Genomic DNA, 24246 nt, shown 5'->3' on the forward strand with positions numbered 1-24246 from the left:
CAGCAGTACTGTTCACACAGATAGGTACATTGTGTCAAGCATACATATGTGGCTATATATACATACCAAATTTTAGGCCGCAGATACGAATTTCCCAATCGGGATGCCGCCGCTTTATGAGGGCGCTCAGGGTCCTGCTCACTGAGTATTTCACAGTACAGGGTGATTGCCTAGTGAGCGCTCAGGCTATGCCTAGTCAGCACTCAGGTCAAGGTTGCTCACTAAGTACTCAACTGCGCTCAGTGAGCGCACAGACATCCTCATCTTGCCGCCCAAAAATAAAGGCCGAATATATTAACTAACTAACTTACTTGATAAGTTGGTCACTTTTTACCTATCTATTCTGTGACACTAGCGCTAGCAATTAAAACCTTTTAAACCTTTTATCCTTCTTGTCGATTGCCCCTATATTAGGAAGTCTATTCTCCAAGATAGCCGTCAGAAGACGATAACGCACTAAATAGATGGCTAGGATGATTTCCTCGAAGTATCTAATATCTAGTCGAGCTATAAATATAGCGATACTCCCCCAAGAATAGTCGATTATAAAAAACCCACCATTCACTGTCCATATGCCTGTCTTGTGTTATGCCTGAAGTTAGATTTTATGATCTGACCGTTGGACGACAAACCTTAAATTATAATTCCTACCTAAGTATTTTTCATAAATATAATCGACTTACAGAGGTGAATATGCCTGCATGATGCAGGCTTGACCTCCTCTTCGGCTATATTCCTTTCCGTGAGGCGCATCGCAAGGTTGAAGGAGACCCCTGGCCTCAGAAAATATTCGCCTCGTGCCGGCGATATGTTTGTTCCTAGGAGCGCACTAACAAGCAGTCGGCACACTTACTACGAAGCCTGACCGATGACCAGCCAGAATAATCTATCTCAATCGACACTAATGTTAAATTTTCCAGAGAACGACCGACATTTGGGATTAACTATAATTCTTTAGTATCACAGGTCACAAACACTTCTCCAAGTGGAAAACCAAAAGCCCCAATCTGTCGTTCTTTTGTTTGGGTCTCACCGCAAATGTACGTCACCTGCGCAGCGGTCTCATAATCCCACCCAGCAAATCATAATCAAAATCACATGGAACCCAGTGATGGGTTTATACCTTGTCATTTCGATAGTTCTTCTTCCAGCCGTTGACCAACCTACTCGTGGTTCTACTTTTCTACATTCGCCGTTTCAGCAAACTATTTCTCCGTTCGCCCCTATATAAATACGAGGTGAGTGTTACTTGCGTTTTTTGAATTTAAGCGACTGACATTCCGAAGTATATCTAAGGATGTCGACTCCGCCAATCCCCAATCAGCAATTGGAGTTACTAGAGAGTAGAGAAACCTACGAAGACTCTAATGAAGGCTTCCAGTTTAGAGGTACCCTGATGGTGTATCAGCTGAATGGCTTTTTGTATCATGCGATGCTAAAAGGTCGTTACTCTTCTCCTTCGAGTCTCAATGCAGAGGATCTTATGAATGTGAAGCAAATTCCCGCCTCGGCCTACAACCCCAGATATTCTGTCGAATTTACCGCAGCTCCTGAAATGCTGCCCAATAGCTGTTATGTCAAAAAACCTCGATTGATCAGTTACGATTTGATCAGCGAAGGGCCTCGACCGAATTCGATTGCGGAGGATGTCCTTAAAGAAGCAAGGGTTTACGAACTCTTGATGAGGCATCCACATCACAACATTGCTACCTACCTAGGTTGCCAGGTCTCTAGCGGCGCAATCATAGGTCTTTGCCTCAAGAAGTACCCGCGCACGTTAATGAAAGAAGTCAACCCAGGCGCCCTTATGAAAAGAGCACTTAGAAACACGCGGGACGCGAGGAAGGATTTTAGCCGTGTTCTCACAGACATTGAAAGTGGCATCCGGCATCTCCACTCGCTAGGGTTGGTACATAACGACATAAACCCAAGCAATATAATGATCGACAGTCATAGAGCAATCATCATCGATTTCGGGTCTTGCCGGAAGATAGGAGAAAGCCTCGAAGATGTCGGCCGTACTTATGAATGGTACGATGAAGAAGTGCAGCAGTCTCTTCCCGAGAATGACTTAAAGGCCTTGGAGGAGATTCGCATTTGGCTTGGTGTTGGTTCATCAGAATTTCAGTTTGGAGTCTAATACCTTCTAAATATCTATTATCTATCTCCAAAGCCATATCACTGTCTAACTCGTTTGATCTGCCCCCAAACTGTATCAAGGCAGACTCAAAGTATGAGGCTCAGTAGGTCCTTGAATTACATACAGCAAAGTGAAGGTATGTACATGTTGTCTGCTTCCCACTTTTTTGGCCGTGAGTAATGAGCGCATGAACAGAAAGGGCTTTCACAAAGTGGAAGCGGTCTTGCCAGACCATAACCACTCATCCCTCAGCAATCTACCCCTTGATGCCAAATTGTTGTTAGTGGCTAATGGAAAGGATGAGTAACAAAGCCTATGATGGATATCTCAACTGAGGGGGACAGAGCATATTATAATTAGTAGCATGCTGGTGTCAGTGCATTATGCGCTTTGTTGTTCGTAAAATCGTCCTATCGCGTCCCCGGTTCGAGCCAGGATTCCGAAGATCAAAGGCGTAGGTAGCTAGCATATATTGAATACACAAATCTATATATAAGAAGTAATACTTTGAGACTAGGCGTACGAGGATACGGCTGTAGTAGGCTATATATCCTGACTAAAGATGTTTGAGCGCGAGCTCCAGTACGTACACACGCACAATTAAACAGGGTGTGACAGGGATGGATTGGAAGAGATAAGCTATGTCACATACGAGTATCCTCCCAAATCGCACAAGAGAACAAAAATGACTTCCATTGCCGTTTGATATAAACCGGGAACCGAGGAATTCTTTGGTGCTATTAAGGATAGATCACCATACTCGGTAAGGCTATGTCTAGCAATTCTCGCTTTGTATCAGTCGTCAGTGTGGTTTCGTCACGATCATGTTAGGAAGTACTTACCCGTTCACTTTTTTGGCGGAACATAGTCGGTAGAATTGACGCAATCAGTTTAATGGCAATCGTCGACTTTGTTTCTTCTTCCACTGGGGGTTTCCGTTTCGAAGAAGCAACTGTCCAGAAGTTCTTTGGGAATTGCGTGCATTGTGGCTGAAGTATAAGCAAATAGAGGAGCAGAGGATTGTTTTTATCATAGTTGATAAGGTTATTTCACAGTAACAAGTAGGGATCCAGATTAAGAATGAATCTGATAAGGTCCTTATACCAAAGATAGTAATATTTCAGCTAGTGTATGACTCAGTTAGGGCTTATATATCTAATCACGCTATCAGATTGATCCATAACTAACGCGAATTAGCACTCCAAACTAGCCAAATTGGGCTATGGTCTGGTTATTGCACTCGCTCTATGGGCTTCTATGCAAGCACTACTTATCTGATCCTACCAGACCAAATAAGCCAGTCAGATTCAGCGATATTGATGCATTTTGATATATCAAAACGATTCCAGGCACTCAATTGGTCCCAATCCTCCCCTCAAGGATACCGCAGCCAAAACGGGAGGCAAATTACCTATTTAGGCAGTAGCAGGAGCGCCCAATCAAGAGGCAGAAGGTCCCAAGCAGGTGCTTGGCCTGTGGGGAGAGCAATCATACGTTTAAAATTTGCCCAATGCGGAAGAATTGAGGCTTTTTGTATATTAGATCTGGTATATGTATGAGGTTGCCAGTCATGTGACCTTTATCCTATCTATTCCGATGGGGTGCACCCTACCTACCTAGGTATAATCACATGATTACTAATGGGGTGCAATTGCTGATTTTTGGGGTGCAGGGATCAACACCCGTGAGCGGGTTTAATGATTATGTAATAATAGGGACGTGCTCAGCTTTACTCAGTGAGCAAAAAGCGGCAAGGGGTGGGCACTAAAACGGAAAGGGAAACCTGTCTCGCTCGGCCTAGAATCCGGTGTATATGTGCAACCAAGATCCATACATAGGTATCTCAGAATGACGAATGGTTGAGAGTGGCAGGGCACACTCACCCACGTATGTTCGTATTGTAAGTGGTGGTTTCTTCGAGATCAACGATCAAAATGTACCCAGAATTGGATTGAAATGTCTTATTTGTGAGCAGTATTTGCTCATTCATTTTTCCCCCTCTTGATTCGCTTGTTCCTAATATCTGGGTGTGCATCGTTCAGCCTGGTTTGAGATGAGGAGAAAAATCTATGTTAGACTCGCGTTTGTATTTCAGGCCGATCGTCAAGTCTACCGACATGTTGATTTGAATTGTAACATTTATCCATTTTGGGCAGCAAATGAATGAACACCGATATTAGGTGTATGTATTCCGCCGGTACTGAACCAATGAAGCACTACTCCGTCAAGCATGCACATTAAATCTAAAAGGTTAATGCTCTCCTATTCTGTTTATAAGAAACGACTCAACGGCCTTGGGCTTGTGGGCGCAAGCTCTAGGATTTGGCCCCTGTTTACTATTTTTAGTCGGTACAATACGATCATTGGCGCTGGAAATACATCAGCTCCACTTTCGAACAGCCTCAAGAATGTGATGTAAACTCGGAAGCAAAGGGGGTTAGTTTTTGATGATTTGGTTGAATATATTAATCGAAACTTCCACGATTGGATTTCCTGGATTGACAAGATATTCAAATTAGCTGGGACCTCTACGGATACGGTAGCAAACGAGACCGGGTTTGCCAGCACAAAGCATCAGATTGGAGCCCTTCCCGTATATAGTAGTCAGTACATACCGAGAGCTCTCGATGATCATCAGATGGAACTGAGATCCAGGGAACCAAGGGAGCAATTTTCATTGTCCGAATCAAGCATTTTGGGTAGAGGCTATCAATGTAGCCCTGGAGCCTGGAGGTAGCCACGTATGAACACTGCCCGTATGACATAGAAGCTCATACATCTCGGTAGGGTGGTACATTGTATGTGAAATTTGACGTGGAGCTAAGAAATTGCCATAGCCCTTTATTTCATACGGTACATGTTGCTGATGGCTAACTTCGGGTTTCCCCATAAATGTAGGTTTCAGGTGGGTTGAACGGAGTTTACTTTTCAGGCCCTCAAAGAGAATGAGCAAAGCGTAAGACCCGATAGTAGGAGTCAGGGCATATAAAACCATCGGGACTCATATCACCCATATTATCCACAACATAGGTCCACGGGTGCTCATCTCGGATATAACAAACTTCATAGCCACGGGTGGCTGTGCTGGGTGGACAAAGTGGGCCAGTTAATGTGGATGATATTTTTTTTTTTCAGGCCTCAGCCACACACATATCTAGGGCTGTGTACGGAGTACCATTGTGTTCTCAGTTCCTCTCTGAAAGTCTTAAAGGGGGAGAGAGGTATAAGCCACAGTATGTAAAATAAGGCAGCCTGAAACTCAGGGGGTATTCGTGTGCTGTAGAAGTAAAGATGTAACGTACTTCTGTATCTACCAATACCAAAAGCTGTGCTTCGTACAATGTACTGTATGTGGATGTACCTTTAGGGCCACATACGTTGATAACTCTTCACCGTCCAGGGGGAAACTTTTGAAGCCACAATACCGGTACTCCATACGGAGTACACTGGCAACAACAAATACCCGTATACTGCCACCGCCCTCCGTTGTCTGGCCTGGTCTTCTATCTTTCTCTCCTCCACCTCCAAATCATCATTCCATCGTCTTTTTTCATCGCTTCCCATCGAAAATACCTACTTCATCTTTCTAATTTCTCTAGGGCTATTGCTGCTTGCACTAGCTGACCCACTACATTAAATCTACCTCACCGTTGCGCCTTTGAACACTGTATGGGATCACCCTTTTCCTTTTTCCCCCTCCCCGGGAGCGCCTGACTTGGGCCCTTTCTTCTCGATCGACTATGTTACCCCCTCCTGCCTGTAGAGATCCATCATTTTTGAAAGTTTAGGGCTTGCCGGACCCCCTGGCATCTTCCTGCTCATCTGCCCCTATACTGACGTGTTCCTTATCAAGATGGCCGAGATCCGTCGCAAGCTCGTCATCGTCGGCGATGGTGCCTGCGGTAAGACCTGTCTGCTCATGTGAGTACCGAAAGTGGCTCCCTTATCAAGCGCGCTTCCTCCAAACTCTACTTTATCTTTTGGTCTGGCGGTCTGACTGAAGTTCACAGTGTTTTCTCCAAGGGTACCTTCCCCGAGGTAAGCTGCTATCCATCCTCGAAACTACGGTTCCCGAAACGACATTACTTTGCCCAGAACTACACGCCGCGAGAAGAATAATGAAGCATAATCTGACTTTGTTCCCGCCAGGTCTACGTCCCCACAGTCTTCGAGAACTACGTCGCCGATGTCGAGGTTGATAACAAGCACGTCGAGCTTGCTCTTTGGGATACTGCTGGCCAGGAAGATTATGACCGTCTCCGTCCTCTCTCATACCCCGACTCACATGTGATCCTAATCTGTTTCGCCGTGGACTCACCCGATTCGCTCGACAACGTCCAGGAGAAGGTGGGTCTCTATCATTGACCGCACATCCCGAAGCAAAGAAATGCTTGGGTGCGAACCGGACCGCGTATGCTGACGTACTGCAATAGTGGATCTCCGAGGTTCTGCACTTCTGCCAGGGTCTCCCTATTATCCTCGTCGGTTGCAAGAAGGATCTTCGCGACGACCGCAAGACTATTGATGAACTTGCCAAGACCTCCCAGCGCCCCGTCTCTCAGGAGCAGGTACGTCTTTTTCGACCGCACAGTGCATTCATCAAAAACTAATATATGACTGTAGGGTGAGGAAGTCCGCAAGAAGATCGGTGCCTACAAGTACCTCGAGTGCTCGGCACGCACTAACGAGGGTGTGCGTGAAGTCTTCGAGGCTGCCACTCGTGCCGCTCTGCTGAAGGCCGTCAAGGGCAAGGGAAGCCGCAAGAGTAGCGGCCGCACTTGCCTGATTCTCTAAACGGACCAATTGTTGAGGTGGTCTGGCTCGAGCAGAGATCATATGTATGAAAGCCTCCACGAAGAGCAATTCATGACGTTATTCTCGGAAAGGAGGAGGGCTTCATGGCCTGCATGCGAAATTGTGGATAATATCGAATCCGGGCACCCGAGTCGTGGAGGGTTCCCCCCACAATTCAGCTGGTCGACCTTGTGTTTTTCTTTTGCCTTTATTTGCAGAATTTGTCTAGGGAGGCGTTGTCTTCATCATAACCCTGTGGGCTTTTTCTTTTCTTTTTCCTCTCGTTCCGACGCCCTGAATTTTTCAAATGCCAAACCGCATTGAGGCGGCAATTATAAACCAACCGAAAAGCATCGAAAAAAAGAAGTCAGAATTGGAACAATCAAGAGATGAAGAGGAGAAGCCATTCAGTGTAGCACCGGTTGTGCAATTTGGTCAACGCCGTGACTCGCCTTCCCTGGTCGAGTTCCCCCTGTGTCATAGATTCTTGTCCCCTGCGGTTATCTCCCCATTCGCGAAGAGCTTGATTCGGCTTTTATTGTTTTCTCTCCCTCCTTTACTACATTTGTTTTTATCTTACAGCTTATGCATGGTACTGTCTATTTTCATCTAATATGTGGATCTGTTTATGCGTAATCCTGCAGTCTACGTAAGTGTCCGTAAAGTTGTGGATATTCCAGCGCTTCCAACCACTACAGTATTCCAATAATCTCATATATTCATGTCCGCTCGTGGTTCATACTGGCAACATTATGTATCTATTTCTGTAGATATAGAAGAAACCCCAACTCCACACTCCACTCCACCAAACCCCATCTCAGCTACCGATTCAAACTCAGCAGACCCTCAATATAACGCCGAGCATCCATACCAAGCCCCTCAACCAACTTCGACGGCGCCATATCCGCAGCACGGGAAGGCCCTGTCAGCCCGGCGGAAGAAGACGCTCCGCCTAGATCACGGAAGAAACGAGCACCGCTGCTGACACGGCCATGGCTTGCCGGGGAGACGTAGTCACTCGCTTTGCGGACGAGGAAAGCCTCCTGAGGCAGGGGGAGTGGCCTGCCCTTGGGACGGGTTTGCGGGCAAGGAGTCATCGTTGTTGATTATGGATGAGAGAGCGGCGGATGAAGAAGTGGCAGATAGGGCAGTTGGGGTTTGGATTGTACTATGTGGGATGCGGACCCAGACGACCCACCATCCGCGTTGGGTTTTGCTTGTGCGTTCAAGCTCTTGTGGACGGGAACGCGTGTCTGTGTGTGTTGATAGGAGACGGTGGTGGATTGCTAGGCTTTCAACGCGGGACCAGGCTGGTTGGGTTGATGATGGGGAGGGGAAGGAAGAGGGGGATGGGGAGCGGGTTGGCGAGTTGGTTGGTTGGGTGGAGGGGGAAGTGGTGCTCATGCTGGGGATATTGGGGATGGAAGAGCGGATGGTTAGGTTGGATGGGTCGTAGACTAGATTGTAAACTGGCTGGGTTCGAGTTGAGAACCGCTTATTGGGATCTGGGGAGGTCTCCGACATGGCGATTCGGGAGGCTGCTATTGTTGGGGATGTCGATGAAAGAAGGGGTTTCTGAAGAGGACCAAGTTGGTGATGCATGCTTGAATATAGTGATGGGGATGATAATGCTGGTGTTTGAGGATCAAAGAGGAATGTGAACATGAATGGTTGATGCTGGGATGGTGTATTAGTGGAATGATATACGTGGAATATAAGAAAGACACATACCACATAAATCACGACTTGGAGCTTTGTCGGAGTGGTGTCTGGCCCATCTGCCAGGTGGACATGTAAAGTTCTATGCACCATCCGAGTCTTGGGTTTGCCATTCTCGGACATGGGTTCTGGACTCCCCTCTTCTAAATCGTCCAACTTCTCTAGATCATCACGAGGCCCAATAACAAAATGACCCGATGGGCTATTTCTCGTGCTGTTTCGATGTTTTACCTCATCTTGTCCAGCACTAGTGGGCTGATTCCTCGGGGGTGGGATATTTGGATTGGATTCATGTCGTATTGGAGTAGAAATTTCAGACGGCGTAGACGTCGGTTTTGGAGAGAAACTCCAAGAGGAGCCATATCCAAGAGTGAGGTACTTCATGACCGCCTCTGTTGGAAATCCTGAAAGCTCGCTCTTTTGCTCCGTAGGAAGTGGTGATGCCTCACTTGTTCCTGCTCGATTTTCCTCAACGACTTCTGGGACTGGCTGCGGTGCTGCCATTATGAGCGGACGAGGTATACCAGGCCTGAAATCCCGATCCGGCGTGGAAGGCTGAGGAGCGCCTTCTGAAGTTTGCCGTCCGCGCTGCTTTCGTGGTTTGCGGCGACGCAGAGAGGTTGGGTCCCGCCCAACTCCATACGCAGCATCCCCAAACCGATAAATGCATTGCATCCAATGTGATACTTGGGCCAAGGATCGCCGAGAAAGAGCACCAACTCCAGTAAACACCACACCATCGGATGGTCGAGGATCATTATCTGCCCCAAGCCAGCGGCTTTGGTCATTTGACCCTGCCAAAGCTGGAGACCCCCCGGACTGCGAGGACGAATCACCAAACCTGGAGACAACTAAGTCCACCAACCCGTCGGTCCTGGCCACGAAGTCTTCAAGTACCTCTCTTTCTCCACTGCCCCACTCTTCCTCCCCGACGCCGATCCCCAACTCTCCTCCTGCAGAGAGTTTAATGCCATTATAGATATCGACAATGGGGTTTCCGGTCAACAGTAGTTCCCAGTTCCACGCAAAATTCTCCCAGAAACGTTCAAGAAATAGACAAAATGTGTGCCTGCCGACTTGATGGAGGATGTCATCTAACTTGAAGTCATGGTGTAGGAGGAATTCCGAATGGGCGCGACGTAATTGCTGGATCAGCAGAGGCGGTGGTGCCATCTCTCGTGACGAATAATGAAATGCCGGAGAGTTAGATGCTCCAGAGGATCTCTGAGCAGGTTCGACAGGAATTCGAGTCAGGTCGATAGACTGGTTTAACATAAGCTTTGTGGTCTTTGCCGTTATCTCAACCACTTACGGCAACAATCCACCAGTCCTTCTCTAACTCTAGTAGAACAACGCGCGATTTTTCTGTTTCAACATATTCCAGTGTCTTTCCAGCCGAGAAGTTACTGCAGATCAAACATGGTTAGACTGGTTCCTTTGCGGGGTTACGGGGACTCCTACCTAGCAAAGTTGACCATGCCTTGCGCCAGACCTATCTGGCGCAATCTGTCATTCTCTTCATCTTCAGGGTAGCTGTTTGCTTCACCTTCTGCCGTGGATCCATCAACGCGCCGTGCATAGCTCGTTCTCGAAGTAAAGAACACGATCTGGTCCGCTATCGTCTCGTCGGTAGGTCCGAGTGTCGGGTTGTAGATCGCGAGGTATGAAAGTTGGGCTGGGATCACCGAATCAAGATCGCTTTCAGGCATTGCATCGCTGAATGGCACCTGCAGGTTGTACCAGACAGGCAACAGCACTAATGGTTAAAAGACACATGCATCCGAAGTGGGATCCGGGGTGGATATTGACATCACGTGGCTGGTTTATCGATAAGCTACTATGGAAGCTTCAACTTTCTCCTTGTCACTGAACTTTTGATGATTATCCACCAGAATCATGTGGATTATTCCAGGTTCAGGGAGCTTACGTCTCTGCAAGAAGCCGTTTGTTCTTCGAGGGCTTGTATTTAGGTCATATGCCACCAAGACCTCCGATCCGCTCCGCATCCTCTTTTGCGGCTCTGATGAATTCAGTATTGCCCACTTGAAAGCTCTCCATGCTTATCATTTGAAACAGCCGGAGCGTATTTCCTCTATTGATGTCGTATGTAGACCCGGAAAGAGAGTTGGAAGGGGACTGAAGCAAATTCGGGAAGGTTGGCTTCACTTTACGCTTCCTTGAGTGGCTACGTTTTCTAATTCAATTTCCCTCAGTTCCACTCAAAGCTGCCGCATCTGATCTCTCCCTTCCAATCCACGAGATTGATACCTTCACCGGGTGGACGGTAATGCCAAAACTCAACCCAATTGGTATTTTCGCTGACTGTGCCAGCCCCCGACCTCTCCGAACGGTCACATAAATCTGGTGATTGCTGTGTCATTCGGACTTTTTGTTCCGCCGCGCATATTGAATGGTGCCAAGTATGGAGGCTTGAATGTACACCCTTCATTGCTACCAAAGTATGTGATCTTATATGTTCATGATCGAAGAGCATGACGGTTGACTTGGTTGATTAGCTTCCGTGGTCCTGCACCGCTTCATCATACTCTTCTTGCTGGTCATACCACCACTGGCGTGACGGTTCAGACCTTGCATATGAAACACTTTGATCACGGGGCGATATTATCACAAACGCCCGCCCCCGGGTTCGAGATCCCCAATCCAGAATCCTGCACTGTCCCCGAGTTGGTGGATTTTGTCGCACCTAAAGGAGCACAAATGCTCGTGGAAAGTATTGAAAAAGGACTATTCGTCCCTCCCATTGCAAATGCTGGAGCTGAACAGACAGGAGAGTTGAAACATGCTCCCAAAATAACACCTGAGGACCGGCACATCAAGTGGGCAAATTGGACCTTGGCAGATATCAACAGACGTAACCGAGTGATTGGACCTCTTTGGAGCAAGGCCCTCTGTGCAAGCAATCCTGTAGATGGACCTCTGTCATTCCAACAGAAACGAGTTATTCTTACAGATATCGAGGAGGTTGACCCGCCTGAGGGATGTGATTCATTCTCAATCGTTCCAGGTCTGCCCTTTACAAATGCCCCTCACCCCGTCAAGCCAAAGAAGTCACGGCAACTATACGTTTTTACTGTCGATGGCAAAGTTCTGCGCATCAACCGAATGAAAGTGGAAGGCGAACAAGACGCTGAGGGCCTACGAGCAGCTATCAAAGCTCGCATGTTCGGCGATCGAGCATTTCAATATGAAGGTCGGGAACTGACTCCCTTCCGCAACTCTCTTGTATAAGTATGGTGGGGCCTTGTGTACTATAATCTCTGATCTGATCATATATAATTCCCTTTCCTCGTTTCATCAGATCGCGAAGCCAGAATCTAAAAAGCGGTCAGTTTCAACTTAATTGGCTGGAGCTGAGACTCGTACCAATTTGAACTGTCTGACCAGTTATAGAAGCATTCTTGGCCAATGTAACAAACATGTCCGCACAGTCTTCGACCTCGGGCTGTAGCAGGATTTATTAGCATTCACGACCCCTTTCAAGGTTGGGGGAAAGAGGACTGCATACTGCTCGCTTAAGGGTTGTCGCATTTGTCCAGCTTTCAATTTTCTCGGCTGGGAAGCGTTGACCCTGGGATATTCTCAGTATTCATCAATGCCAGCGTCAGCCTGTGCTACTTACCCATTCAGTGAGCAACAGACCAGGAAGAATAGCATTGACGCGAACTTTGGCGCCCTGGCTACTAGCAAGGCACTTCATGAGATGGATAGCTGAGCGATACAGGTCAGTAATCAACTAGCGTAATGTATAGGAATGATAGCATACATGCTGCTTTCGAGACAGCATAAGGCAAGCTGCTGCCACCTGCCGTGACGCCCTGGAAAAGACCCCGGAATCAGTATTTGAAGCGTTCCATGGCAATGAACAGTTCAAGGCCATGTGGCATGTTTTAGTAGCTTACCGCAGTCGAGGCTGTGATGAGGAAAACACCACCTTCAGGGTTCGCATTGAACGTGGGCAAAGCTGCCTTGAACAGGTGGAAGCTGCTCTTGACATTAACCGACCAGCACTGATTCGACGGTCAGTGGAACCAAAACTTTCATTACATAGAGAGGGCCTCAGTACCTTATCCCAGTCATCGTCGTCCATGGCATCAAGATCGGCGAAGTTGGTCATTTTTGTCCACCCCTTCTCGTGTATCAACATTTTGTATCTCTCGTGGGATCGACCATGTAACTCACGGCATTCGAGATAATGATATCTAAGCCCCCCAGCTTCTCAATTGTGGTTTTGACGGCGTTGACACAGTCATCTTTGACTCCGGCGTCCTATTTCCAAATGCAGGACGATGTCAATGAATGGACCTTGGATTGGACTCTAGTGCCTTACGCCTTGGATAACCACAGTCTTTACACCATATTTGCCTGCAATGTCTGAGGCAAGTTTATCTGCAGCCTCCTTATTGGACATATAGTTGATAGCAACATTGCTTCCCTCAGAGGCGAACTTCTCAGCTGAAAGAGCACCTAGCCCTCTATCACACAAGGTTAGCTTATTGAGTAGAACCATGCTCCAAAGGATCCTACCGAGAGCCCCCGGTAATCAAAACATTGCGACCCGACAAAGAATAGGGCATAGTGAGTAGAATAAGACCGTTTTGAGATTGTTTAAGAGAAGAGAGACAGATGGTGAGATCCATTTGAAATGCCGAGGGATATGTCTCATGCGGGGTAGGATCGACGCGGATCGACCTAACAATTGACAACCAATACACTGATATACTGAGATGAAGATCATTCTATGATCACTCCCCGGTGTACTTTGCCTGCGCTCATGTTGTCTTGATTTCCTATCAAAGCTTCATATGACTCCGGAATGGATCGATTTTCACGCTTCGTCAGATATTCTGCTGCGGACAGACCGTACGATGCTCTTTGACACCTAACAAGAAGACCAAATACTAAGCCCAATAGATCTGGATCTCCCCGCCTCACCCTTACTCTTCCAGCGACATCGTCGTCGCTAGATATCGAAGTTAAGACGCAGTTCTCTTTCAACATCACAATCACGCGAGATGTAGATGATCCTCAACGACAACCATGCATTATCCACTGGGACCCCATTGAGGATGGATTTGGCCAGCCGGGAATGCTGCTACTTCGTTACAATTATCCACACAGTTCCGACCTGCAACGCTTGCAGCCCGACTTGGAGCAGTTGGGGGCAAAATCTCTCCACCCACGAGAAGTGAACACCTCAGACCCGTGCTTCAGACAATTGAACCCAGGCGACAGCGTTTCTTGGGAGGTGACCTTGCCATCTGTCTACTTCGATATGTTCCAAACAGGAAAATCCTACAATGTTTTTTGGGCAGGCGGGCAAATTCCTTTATGGGACTGGGGCACATTAGCGGAGCATAGTAACCACAAACTCGGTCCTAAGTCCCCTGCAGCAATACTGCCCAGTGGTCTAGGGCATAAAATTGACGTTCCCACCGAGGAAAGCGATATAGATGATGTGGGCCCATTGTCGCCTTCGCCTGAACCTATTTTGGCACCTGCTAGGATGAGTGGCGCCCCAATCTTTAGCCTTAGCATTGCCGGACCTACTACGCTATCGATGAAAGATCACACCCAAGAAGGTAGACTGCGTCATTCTGTCACAGCCACACTCTCCTATGACACAGCTCCGGACGCCTATGACGGAATGCCGGTTACATTCCATACGTTCAAATTTGAAGGTTGCGATCGCCGTGATGACGGATTCCGACTCTACTTTCAACAAAAGGAGAAGGATGACTGGAGTCCGCATGAGCTTGGGGGTCTCTTTACCCACCACGCTTACAGATTTTCTACTACCGTTCCGGTAAACGTTGGCCGTGACCCCAATGGTGAATTCGTGGCCCTGATGCCTGGTGAATCATGGTCATTTACGCGGGAGGTGAGTGACTTCCCGCAAAATGTAGCACTCGGTGATCGATTCCGGTACGGGTTCAAGGGAGCTTTCATTGACTGGTGGGATTGGGGAAATCTTCATGATCATGAAGATACTGTGGTGTTGGTTAATGGCAGGGCCAAGTCGCAAGATAATGAGTGCCGGCCTAAACTTGTGGTGCCAGTTAGTAACTTCGTCGAGTTTGAACTAGTTGAATGAGAGCTTCGTCGAGAAATCAATAGACACGAATACATTTGCACATTGAGAAAACTAATGAGAGCTTGATGTCCATTCCTGCGCCACATGTCCTAAGAGCGGCTCGGTCTCGCTTCCTCGTTGTGTCGTGGCTTTGCTTGAAGCCTAACACATAGACTAGGCTAGGTCTAGGCTTGACCAGGTCGTGCAGAAGTCTGTTCCTATCGTAGTGATAACCGGGGTCTTCAAGCGGGTTCGTTGAACAACTTTCAGTGGCCTCATAGTTTACACGAACACAAACCATCTACAGAGTACATGAAAGAGAAAGTAGGAATCGGGCCTATCATTAATGATTAGCTATTTGATGGTGAATACGAGCTCCATCTCGGTTTAAGCCCTTGGCACCTTGGCATTGGGGCTTTTGCCGTATAGATCCCTAATTAATTCACTAGAATAGGCCGCAAAGGAGATGATCAGTTGCTTAAAAAAGTCTATGCGCAACTTTATAACTTTCTGTCATTTCCACATTATGCTCCTCTATACACTTTCTCCTACACACGTCACCCAGGACGAATAATATGGCCTGACAAGTATCTGAAGAAGATACCCATACACTGAATGATTTACGAACTTGAATAACAGCAAAATGTTCTTCCAACGAACCTTGCTCACTGCGCTTCTTCTCCTCGCCATCCCAAAAGGGGTACTATCACGTCGAGGCCACGACAGCGACAGCGAAAGTGACACCTCCAGCTCCAGCAACAGCGACTCCACTAGCGACTCCACCAGCGACAGCGATGATACAACCACCTCCACATCCTCAGGAAGCGGATATTCTTGCCCATCACCGCCCAAGATAGATTACGACCTCATGGGACCAGGTAACTACTACAGATACCAAGATATTTTTGAACCCAGCGACTACGACGGGGTGTTTTATACAGGCGAAGCAATCTTCAAATACAAGCTCGACGTGCCACCCGTACCAACGACTACCAACTTTGTCTACACTCCTAGAGCCACATGTCCAGCTGGCTGGCAGTCCTTGCGGATGCGAGCCGTTGCATGGGTTGCTCCAAAGGCGCCCACGCCCAATGGACCAAAGAATCCCATTACCATTGCGTTCCAGGCCTTGCCTAATGTCGCGGATTCGTACCAGAGCTGCTCAAAGGTCGATATTTTGGGCTTCAGTACGACGGTTGCCTGGTCGACGACCAATAGAACAGGCCATACTTCCTACGAGGCGATAGATTCCGTGAAATTGGATATTCAGCCCACGGCTGGGAATAATGATATGGTTGATTTTGGTGGCGTCTATGATATTTCGGCTTGGAAGGATAGACCGAAGGACCTCAATGATCCGACTCTCTTTCAGTATGGGCAACTTCGGAAGCAGAGGTTAATCCTACCGGAGGGCACTTGCTCGGGTGGAAGTGGGAGAGAAAAACTTGACTTGGGATATCCGACTGGGGCGATTATTAACGGGTCTCTGACAAATGAGACTATTCACTTGAATGTTTCAGGGTTTGTAGTTGCGTGGTTCAGGGACCATGACGAGGAACATGCAACGACAAATGTTACTTATAATATTGTGTTTACTGGCGCTTATGATGCTGCGAATTCTACGCGGCTTCTTGTTACTGGGGCGGCGAGCGCAAATGAATCCCTCGTGAGCTTTCAGGCTCCGCCTGAAGGTTCGGGGACTGTCATTGGGACTTCCTGGAACTTGGCGGTGATCTCTTTGGTGGTTAGCGTTGGATTGGCGTTAGTATGATTGACCTAGCTGAGTTGAACAGTTTGTATTTTACGATGTATATGGCCTTGAAGTCATGTACAAGGTCTCTCCCTTATTGCGGAAGGATCACCCTCATTTTACGTATTTATGGTTAACATGGTCTAGCATATAGCAATGTATTCACTAAGATTATATGGCTTCTACCCAGCCCCAAGATGCAAGCAGATAGTAGAATTCTAATGGAGAATCAGAGGATAGAGCACTTTCAGGAATCGAGATATGATAAGGCTGTTAAAAGGTATGGGGCTAGGTCCTCCTTCAGGTACAACATATGTATGTGTGGATACATTAGCGTGGACTAAGTGCTCAATGATCGATGTCTTGAATTATTATCTCAATACGTCTGAAGACCTTACTGAGATTTACTCAGTGAGCCTGAACCTGCGGACGAACTACGTACCGTACCTGGAAATCAGTCTATTATTGGAATTTCTGAATTTGTATGCAATAATCCAAGGTCCCATAAGTCATGACTATAAGTTGTAGAGTGTTGCATTGCAGCGCGCCATCTAAATCCCTATATACAGTGTGTGTATGTGTATAGAGGTATGCAGTGCAGAACTAGATCCCACGTTGCTTGCCAATAGATTCATTTCTTACCTAAATACCTACATGGTGAGGACGTTGGTTCTTGTGATATCTGCAGCAATCTGGTCGAAGGTACTGGTAAGACAGATTAAGCCGCTGTAGATGCACAGCGCTTATATCACAAGCCATCCTGCATATTGGGTTTTCTTCATCCCCCACCAGGCCCGTCGTCCAGCCTGGGCAGGCCATTGAACGAGGAAACGGTCGACTAGAGGCAACAGCAAGACACCAGAGGTACTAAGCGAACTGACTCGAGCCCATGATTCTATGTAAATAGTACGCAGCTTTGGTGTTGATGCAAACGCGGAGATTGTTTGTAGACCAAGACACCAGGTAGTGCATTTGGCAAAGCATTGGAAGAAACGAATGAGTTTTGCGCCTGCGACAACGCAGACTGCTGTAGCAGGGCCGTTTGTGAGGATCAAATCGGGGTAAGGTGAGGTGTATTCCTTAGGGAGCTTTTGATCTCGGTGAAGCCCACGGAGCACATTGAGACAAGCCCAAAAGCATTGAAGCGTCGAGAATGGCGCGGTGAGGTACGATTGATGGACCCTTCGGGCACGTGGTACTGTGACAATGGTGTAATTGTTGTTATGGGTATGGCCCTGCGAATTCCGTACACGTTGGGCCTCAAAATCCTTGGCCTTGTCTGCGCTAAAGTTATCTCCGGAGCTCACGAGGTATGTCCGATACGTGTAGATTTGGGGGTCGAATTTCATGCGCTCGAGCATGTAAAGCATCTCAGCTGTATGACCACCACTTCCAAGAACTACCAATAGGTGGGTGGGAGATCCCTTTAGGCGAGATTTGGAGGGATTGGTATTTTGGGAGATCGTGAGGGAGATGAGTAGAACCTAAGGGAGATAGGCAAGTCAGTGAGATTGATTCAATGATATGGGTAAAGGGTTCCCACAAGAAGAATACTGGCCCCAAGTGTAATTGCCAGAACAAAAGACCACAGGAGCAGGTCCCAGAAGGATACAGAAGCAAGCGAGAAGGGCATCTTGGACCGCTGTTGTATGGTCTCAAGACTTTTGTGAAACAGCCCGAGGATTCTGGTGTATCATTATCTTAAAGAGTGAAGAATAAGAAAAAGGGCAATGAATTAAATAAGAAAGAATGCCAATAACAATGGTAGTAAGGCAGTAAAGTGTAGTCTTAGTTGTAGATCAAACAAAATTGGAGTCGCGGTACTCCATACACGTCCCCCGCACGTGCAAGCTCGACTAGTTTTATTTTCCCTTTGGCATCCGGAACCATCTCCCTTGTTTACACCAACGCTTTCACTTGTGTGTTTTTTTTCCATGCTACTATGTCATGGCCTCTCTATTTTCCAAGCGTTTGATATGCTTTTATTGTGGAAAGCGGTCCGCTCGCTCTCATCGCGGGCCTGTTCGCAATTTCCACTGTGAGCATTGTGAGGCTGATAACTACTTCGACGAGGTATGCTCATTCTTCCCTGGAATCTACTCGAATTACGCTAAATGTTTTCCAAAAAGAAAGGAGAGATCACAGACCCACCAGCTGTGGTCACCAACGCCGAGGTCTACGCGCCTGGCGCATCAGACTCGCCCTTTGAATCGACTGACTTCGGTGGATCCCAGTCATTTTGTGCCAAATGTGCTCGGAATCAGCATTTATTTACTAGCTCACTGGCGTCCTACTTCCCTCCCTCAGACGATCCTACCGATAGCGAATACGAACGCGGGTATGAGCAGTTCCGTAAAAGCCTGGAGGACCGATACCCCCAGGTTTGCGAGTCTTGTGAACCCATCGTGAAATCCCGCATCAGAAAGGCTGGCTACGAAGCGAAATCGGATCACCTCAGGCGCATGATGGATCAAAGTCGAGCAAACCGAGAATCGCGACAGGCGAGGAACCGAAGCTGGAGAAGCTTGCTGCTCTTTGTGGGTGCATCTGCATATTGGGTTAGTATTGCTGGTCAGCTAGCATGGAACTTGATCAGTGTGGCCACCCTCTCCCAGGTCTCGCAAAGCTTCGATCATTCACCCGACACCGGACGATCTCCAATGGCACCCAACTCCCTGGTCTCGTGCGTCAACCAGTCTCTCCGCTTCAGGCGCATTCCCAGCGAATGCTCTCCTGATCTAGCACCAACTGCGGGTGTGGCATTGATTGCAGGTGCAGCTTCGCTCTGGTGGAATCCAAAGCTGCGCATGAAGATAGACGGAATGCCCGGCAAATTTCGCGGTCTTGTAGAGTATTACGAAGCCCAACTTATCATCATGGTGGTACGATGTGTTTTCTGGGCAGTGCTCAAGGATCCGTCTGCCAGTGGGTTAGAACCCAAATTGATTCCAGCCGTCCATGCTGTGATGATTCTTATTACTGTTGTGGTAGGTATTATTCCCCCTCGAACTTTACACGCGCTGATCATGGTAGTCGGTTTTGTTCTCTCGATATATTGTCAGCTACTCTAGCCGTCCCCTCGTCAATTGGTCTGATAACAGCTGGGAAACTCAATTTGAATCTTCTAAGGCGTCTTCTGCACTCCCTGAGTCACTGGTGTCGACTCGCATCACAAGATCTGGCGGAACACCGAAGGCCAACATTAGTGGATTGCAGCAGCGCTTTCCGATTGGCAAATTGGCGCAGCCACAACCACAGTCACCCACTGAGCAGTCGCTTACGCTTACCTCTCATCCTACGGATAATGATGGCATGGACTGGTCCCCTTCTGTTACCCACAACCTCCGACCGACTGTGACACAGCGAGATCAGCCGTCTGTACTGGACGGCCCTCATCCATTTCAGGGGCAAATCCCAGCAGCCCCGATCCCTCCCGCGTGGAAGCTTCGCACTCAGACTTCGACAAAGCCCATTGAACAAGTGATTCAGCCTAATCCGTTTCACCGTAGCCCTACACAGCCGCAAGGTCAATGGCAGCAAAAGCATGCCGGTGCTGAACCAGTGTTCAAAGACCCAAAATTCTTTCCTCCTCGTGATCACGATACATCTACTGGGCTGGAAACACTGTTTGACCGTGCCTTTAATTTCCAGCCAGATGCTTCCCAGGGACCTGGTTGGTCCCAGCAGCCACTGAACCAGGGCTCTACGCGTCTCGATGAGGCTCAAAGTCATTTCTTTTATGGGTGCCTACGACTGGTTCTACTAGTCAGCTTCATCAGCGCATGGACAATCTCTCAGAATCACCAGGTCTTGATTCCAGGAAATTATGTGGAGATCGCTGCCCTAGGTGCGGCAAGCCTTGTTGCGGGATTCGCATTGATAACTATGCTGAAACGTCCTCTTGTGCAATGGAATGGCATGGAGATCTTGATTTCTATCACTGAACTTGGCGTCGCTGTTCACATGGGAGCGCATTTGCCCACAGTTTCGCTTAATCGGGACTACTTCGATCGCTACGGCAAACTACTCCTGGTTTTCATGGCGGCGCAGGAAACTATGAATGTATTCTCCTTCTACAATAAGGCCAGGTCAGAAAGCCGCCAGCACATAGTATCTGGATCGCCACAGTCGCAGCCAGAATCCCCACATCACAGCCAATCGGGTGCTCTTGACTGGCACGCAGGTCAATCTTCATCCAAGTCTACACCTGAACCTCGAGTCAGCAGTCCCCCTGTGCACCGATCATTTGAGTCACAACCACTCGCTCCTTCACTTTCATTTGGCGATACCGATGAAGCCTCTAGTTTCTCTTCGGCATTACCTTCCGTGCCACAGTATGGGCTTACTACATCTCGATCTGCTCAGCCATTCTCCGTTGCCAATCAGAGCGGCTTTAACCAAGACAGAAACCCACATAGTTTTACCATGGAATCTCTAAAGCAAATCGACCCCCTGTCTGATTATGAGCGAGACTCGGACAGCGAGACTATAGCTACAACTACAACCGCCGCCACAAATTTCACAAACCGCAACATTCGGTATGGGAATCATGCCGGTCTGGGTTCCAACCCCTTCTACTCGCCCCGACGGACTGGTCTTGGATCAGGCATCGGTGGCTTGAGTTTGGATGATGATCCTACTCCTCGCCGCATGACTCGTAGCCAGACCCAGCGTGGGCTGCTTGGTCGGCGTCCAGCTAACTACGTCCGATGATTTTGTGTTTCATTCGCGTTCAACTTTTCCTTCCTTTCAAAATTTCCCATTCTGTTTTTTTTTCGTACACCACTCGACATTCTATGTCCCCTCTCTGTTGCCGATCAGGTGGCTCTCTGTCTGTTCACTGAGGAACTGAGCCCTATCGTGACTTTCACACTGGATGGCTTCGTTACGGCGTTGATAGATCCACCTGGTCGGTTTCTTTCTTTCCTTTTTTTTTGCTTTCAGTCTCCTAGTTCAATTGAGGCGAATGTCGTGGGTTCATAGCGCAGGCGAATATTTCTTTGTTCTATATTGACGGGTTGGCGGCCCCCGAGGTGTTGGGAGCTGTACATATCTTTCGAGAGGGTTAGACTACCCTGGTACTTTGATGATGTCCATGAAATTACGATGACAGATGTGAATACTTTTTGAAACTAAAAGATTGATATAAAATTGATCACTTTCAACAATTGACATTCCACATAGACCTAAACTTGTAAAGTTCTACTCATTCACCCTCTCAACATGCACCTGAGACGCCTTGTCCCCTCTATCGCCAACAGAACCTCGCTCTGCGTCAGCATTCTTATGCTCAAGCAGCTGCGTGACGCCAAAGAGCTCATCCATCTTCTCGAGAGACAAACCTATATGCACACTATGGTCAGCAAAAAAAAAGACACCAGAATATCAGAGCACCCGACTCACCCTTCGTCTCTGGGATAAAGAACCACACGAAGACACACATCGAGAAACAGAAGGATGAGAAGATAAGATACGTGCTGCACAACCCAAAGTCAGCAAACCCTCAGCACCATGCACCAACCCATCCAATCCAACTCACCCATAACCATTAGCACCAACAGTAGCCAACATATTCGGCACAGCCCTGGCAACAACAAAGTTAAACAGCCACTGCGTAGCAGCTCCAAAAGAAACATTCAGTGAGCGGAGCCTGGCAGTCGGAATCTCCGAGACGTAAATCCAGCAGACGGGCCCCCATCCGAATTGGAAGAATGCGGCGAACAGGAAAATGCACACCAGCGCAACGTATCCGGCGGGGATGACGGGTGCGCCCTCAACTGGCGGCGCAATGCGCACGTACAGTCCGATGTACATCATTGCCAAGCCCTGCGCAATCGAGGTCCATAGGAGGGAGCGGCGCCGGCCTAGGGAGTCCGCTACGAAGATCAGGAACACGCCACAGCTGACCATCTTTACGATTCCGTAGACGCCAGTTGCAAAGAGGTTGGTTGCGTTGCCGGTTACGCCGAGCTGAAGATGGGGTGTAGTTAGCATCTGAATGTGTTTCGATTTGGGGGCTTATAGAGGTGCGCGCTCACGTTTTGGACTGTGATATGTTAGCTGGGAGATTTCTCAAGAGTATATTGGGAGTGGAAGCAACATACAGATTTGGGGCGCATAGTAGTTGATCGCATTAGTTCCAGTCATCTGCTGGCAAATCATCAAGACGATAGAGATAATTGCGCGCTTGCGATTACCCGGAATGAGCCACATCTCTTTCATCAAGTCCCAGAATCCAGACCCAGCGACAAGTGCGCGCTCCTGTTCCAGCTGCGTGGCAATGGCTGCGAATTCTTCTTCCACGTATGGGTGGTCAGAAGGTAGATTGCGGACTGTGGAGAGTGTCGCGCGGGCTTCTTCCCATCGATCTTGTTTGGCCAACCAGCGGGGGGGATTCGTTGCACATTAACATGCCAAATAACAAGAGCACTGCGGGGAGACCTTGCATTGCCAGTGGCACGATGTACATCGCAGGACCCTTGATATTGAGCAGTGAGCCGTAGTTGATCCAGAATGCGAGCATGATGCCCATTGTGATAAAGAGTTGGTATAGGCCCGTTAGACCGCCGCGAATTGCGCGCGGCGCGTTCTCGGCGACGTAGAGGGGGTTGATCATGGATGCGGCGCCGACTCCGAAACCACAGATCAGTCTAGAGTTGTAGGTGTTAGCTTGAACTCATAGGGAAAGGATTCGATGGGAAGATCTGGCATACCGTCCAATATACATAGCTTCGATGTGGCCGCTGGCTGCCGTTTGCATGACAATTCCTAGTATAGCTACCACTGCTGCGCCGATTAGGGCCATTCGCCTACCCCATTTCTCGGCTATCGGGGAGGCGACAAGAGCTCCAAAGAAGCATCCTGCTTGAAGGGTGGAGACGATATTGGCCGATAGATTTGCTGCTGCAACTTTGGAGATGTCCTCCAGGCCGTAGGTCCTACATCAATGACACTGGTCAGAATTGCTAGATACCAGGGAACAACAAGAAAAGAAACCCACTTCTTAAATCCTGGCATGGTTAGAACTCCACCAATAATACCTGAGTCCATGCCAAACAACATTCCGCCAAAACAGGCCTGGAAAGCATTAGTCACGTAATTCTAGCATGATTGCGATTACCATCGCCAAGGAGAAACTTACAGAACAAGCAAGCATAAAGACCCTCCATCCATAGATCTCCTTTGGATCTTCTCTCATCGCCTCATTGTGCACGATCTTTTTCAACAGCCACGACATCTTAGGTAGTAGTAAAAGGAGTTAAGCAAGATGATCGCAGTGACTCCAAACAAGGAGGGGAGTGACCAGTTTAAAAGTAATTCTCTGAGACCAGCTCACAACGAAGCTAAGCTAAAGATGCCGTCGGCTATTGATATATGTATAAATGAAGGAAAAAATACTACAATCTCAAGCCTATGAGAGGTTTAATCTCCAGCCCAGTTCTCTTGGCTGGCCACCAAGCGGCCTATGGGAAAAATGCAGGGATACTAAACAAGGCGAGCAGAGATGGGGGAAAACATCCACGAATCCGAGGCAAGGGCAACACGGGCTGCAAGAATCTGGTGTTGCTCACATGTCTAGGATGTTTTGGGGGCTTGGTACAAGGGTCCAAGAGTACAAGACACGGCTGATTCACGAGCTCTCAAATGGACGTGGGGTAAAGCTACACGCTAGACAGTATTGGGCTAATTTCCCGAGTAGCAGCGTGCAGGGTAAATATAGAAAACATGTATCTTTAGCCGATAGGGAAAGAG

At 48.1% G+C, this 24246-nt stretch overlaps 10 protein-coding genes across 10 annotated transcripts; 6 read left to right on the forward strand and 4 right to left on the reverse strand.

Moving 5' to 3' along the window:
- Positions 1-1297: 1297 nt before the first annotated feature.
- N7500_004753 (uncharacterized protein) lies at positions 1298-2140 on the forward strand (the record flags this gene model as incomplete). Its single annotated transcript, XM_056675898.1, has 1 exon — positions 1298-2140. One exon carries the CDS (start codon positions 1298-1300, stop codon positions 2138-2140), a length of 843 nt encoding a protein of 280 aa, XP_056530898.1.
- Positions 2141-5760: 3620 nt separating this feature from the next.
- Positions 5761-6934, forward strand: rho1 (Rho family GTPase RHO1; the record flags this gene model as incomplete). The annotated part of the gene is made up of 6 exons (XM_056675899.1): positions 5761-5807; positions 5994-6061; positions 6151-6178; positions 6290-6487; positions 6574-6708; positions 6764-6934. The coding sequence occupies exons 2-6, from the start codon at positions 5994-5996 to the stop codon at positions 6932-6934; spliced, it is 600 nt and encodes a 199-aa protein (XP_056530899.1). The 5' UTR covers positions 5761-5807.
- An 821-nt stretch (positions 6935-7755) lies between these two features.
- Positions 7756-10464, reverse strand: N7500_004755 (uncharacterized protein; the record flags this gene model as incomplete). Its single annotated transcript, XM_056675900.1, is given in 6 exon segments — positions 7756-7955; positions 7966-8611; positions 8666-9916; positions 9966-10059; positions 10115-10409; positions 10428-10464. 6 exon segments carry the CDS (start codon positions 10462-10464, stop codon positions 7756-7758), a joined length of 2523 nt encoding a protein of 840 aa, XP_056530900.1.
- Positions 10465-10549: 85 nt separating this feature from the next.
- On the forward strand, positions 10550-11902 carry N7500_004756 (methionyl-tRNA formyltransferase; the record flags this gene model as incomplete). The annotated part of the gene is made up of 4 exons (XM_056675901.1): positions 10550-10756; positions 10809-10937; positions 10985-11112; positions 11170-11902. 4 exons carry the CDS (start codon positions 10550-10552, stop codon positions 11900-11902), a joined length of 1197 nt encoding a protein of 398 aa, XP_056530901.1.
- A 66-nt stretch (positions 11903-11968) lies between these two features.
- On the reverse strand, positions 11969-13248 carry N7500_004757 (SDR family NAD(P)-dependent oxidoreductase; the record flags this gene model as incomplete). Its single annotated transcript, XM_056675902.1, has 10 exons — positions 11969-11988; positions 12038-12116; positions 12180-12242; positions 12294-12382; positions 12438-12489; positions 12574-12681; positions 12738-12800; positions 12854-12940; positions 13002-13146; positions 13199-13248. 10 exons carry the CDS (start codon positions 13246-13248, stop codon positions 11969-11971), a joined length of 756 nt encoding a protein of 251 aa, XP_056530902.1.
- A 228-nt stretch (positions 13249-13476) lies between these two features.
- Positions 13477-14765, forward strand: N7500_004758 (uncharacterized protein; the record flags this gene model as incomplete). Its single annotated transcript, XM_056675903.1, has 2 exons — positions 13477-13534; positions 13621-14765. The coding sequence occupies 2 exons, from the start codon at positions 13477-13479 to the stop codon at positions 14763-14765; spliced, it is 1203 nt and encodes a 400-aa protein (XP_056530903.1).
- A 622-nt stretch (positions 14766-15387) lies between these two features.
- Positions 15388-16515, forward strand: N7500_004759 (uncharacterized protein; the record flags this gene model as incomplete). The annotated part of the gene is made up of 1 exon (XM_056675904.1): positions 15388-16515. The coding sequence occupies one exon, from the start codon at positions 15388-15390 to the stop codon at positions 16513-16515; it is 1128 nt and encodes a 375-aa protein (XP_056530904.1).
- A 722-nt stretch (positions 16516-17237) lies between these two features.
- On the reverse strand, positions 17238-18127 carry N7500_004760 (glycosyltransferase family protein; the record flags this gene model as incomplete). The annotated part of the gene is made up of 2 exons (XM_056675905.1): positions 17238-17978; positions 18038-18127. 2 exons carry the CDS (start codon positions 18125-18127, stop codon positions 17238-17240), a joined length of 831 nt encoding a protein of 276 aa, XP_056530905.1.
- Positions 18128-18441: 314 nt separating this feature from the next.
- N7500_004761 (uncharacterized protein) lies at positions 18442-21207 on the forward strand (the record flags this gene model as incomplete). Its single annotated transcript, XM_056675906.1, has 3 exons — positions 18442-18567; positions 18624-19481; positions 19528-21207. 3 exons carry the CDS (start codon positions 18442-18444, stop codon positions 21205-21207), a joined length of 2664 nt encoding a protein of 887 aa, XP_056530906.1.
- A 489-nt stretch (positions 21208-21696) lies between these two features.
- On the reverse strand, positions 21697-23731 carry N7500_004762 (sugar porter family MFS transporter; the record flags this gene model as incomplete). Its single annotated transcript, XM_056675907.1, has 9 exons — positions 21697-21836; positions 21898-21971; positions 22034-22464; positions 22533-22540; positions 22599-22862; positions 22936-23144; positions 23208-23432; positions 23495-23571; positions 23636-23731. The coding sequence occupies 9 exons, from the start codon at positions 23729-23731 to the stop codon at positions 21697-21699; spliced, it is 1524 nt and encodes a 507-aa protein (XP_056530907.1).
- Between the last annotated feature and the right edge of the window lie 515 nt (positions 23732-24246).

The sequence above is a fragment of the Penicillium coprophilum genome (assembly GCF_028826855.1).
Source record: "Penicillium coprophilum strain IBT 35676 chromosome Unknown utg000004l_segment0_segment0, whole genome shotgun sequence".
In the NCBI taxonomy this organism is placed as follows: Eukaryota; Fungi; Ascomycota; class Eurotiomycetes; order Eurotiales; family Aspergillaceae; genus Penicillium; species Penicillium coprophilum.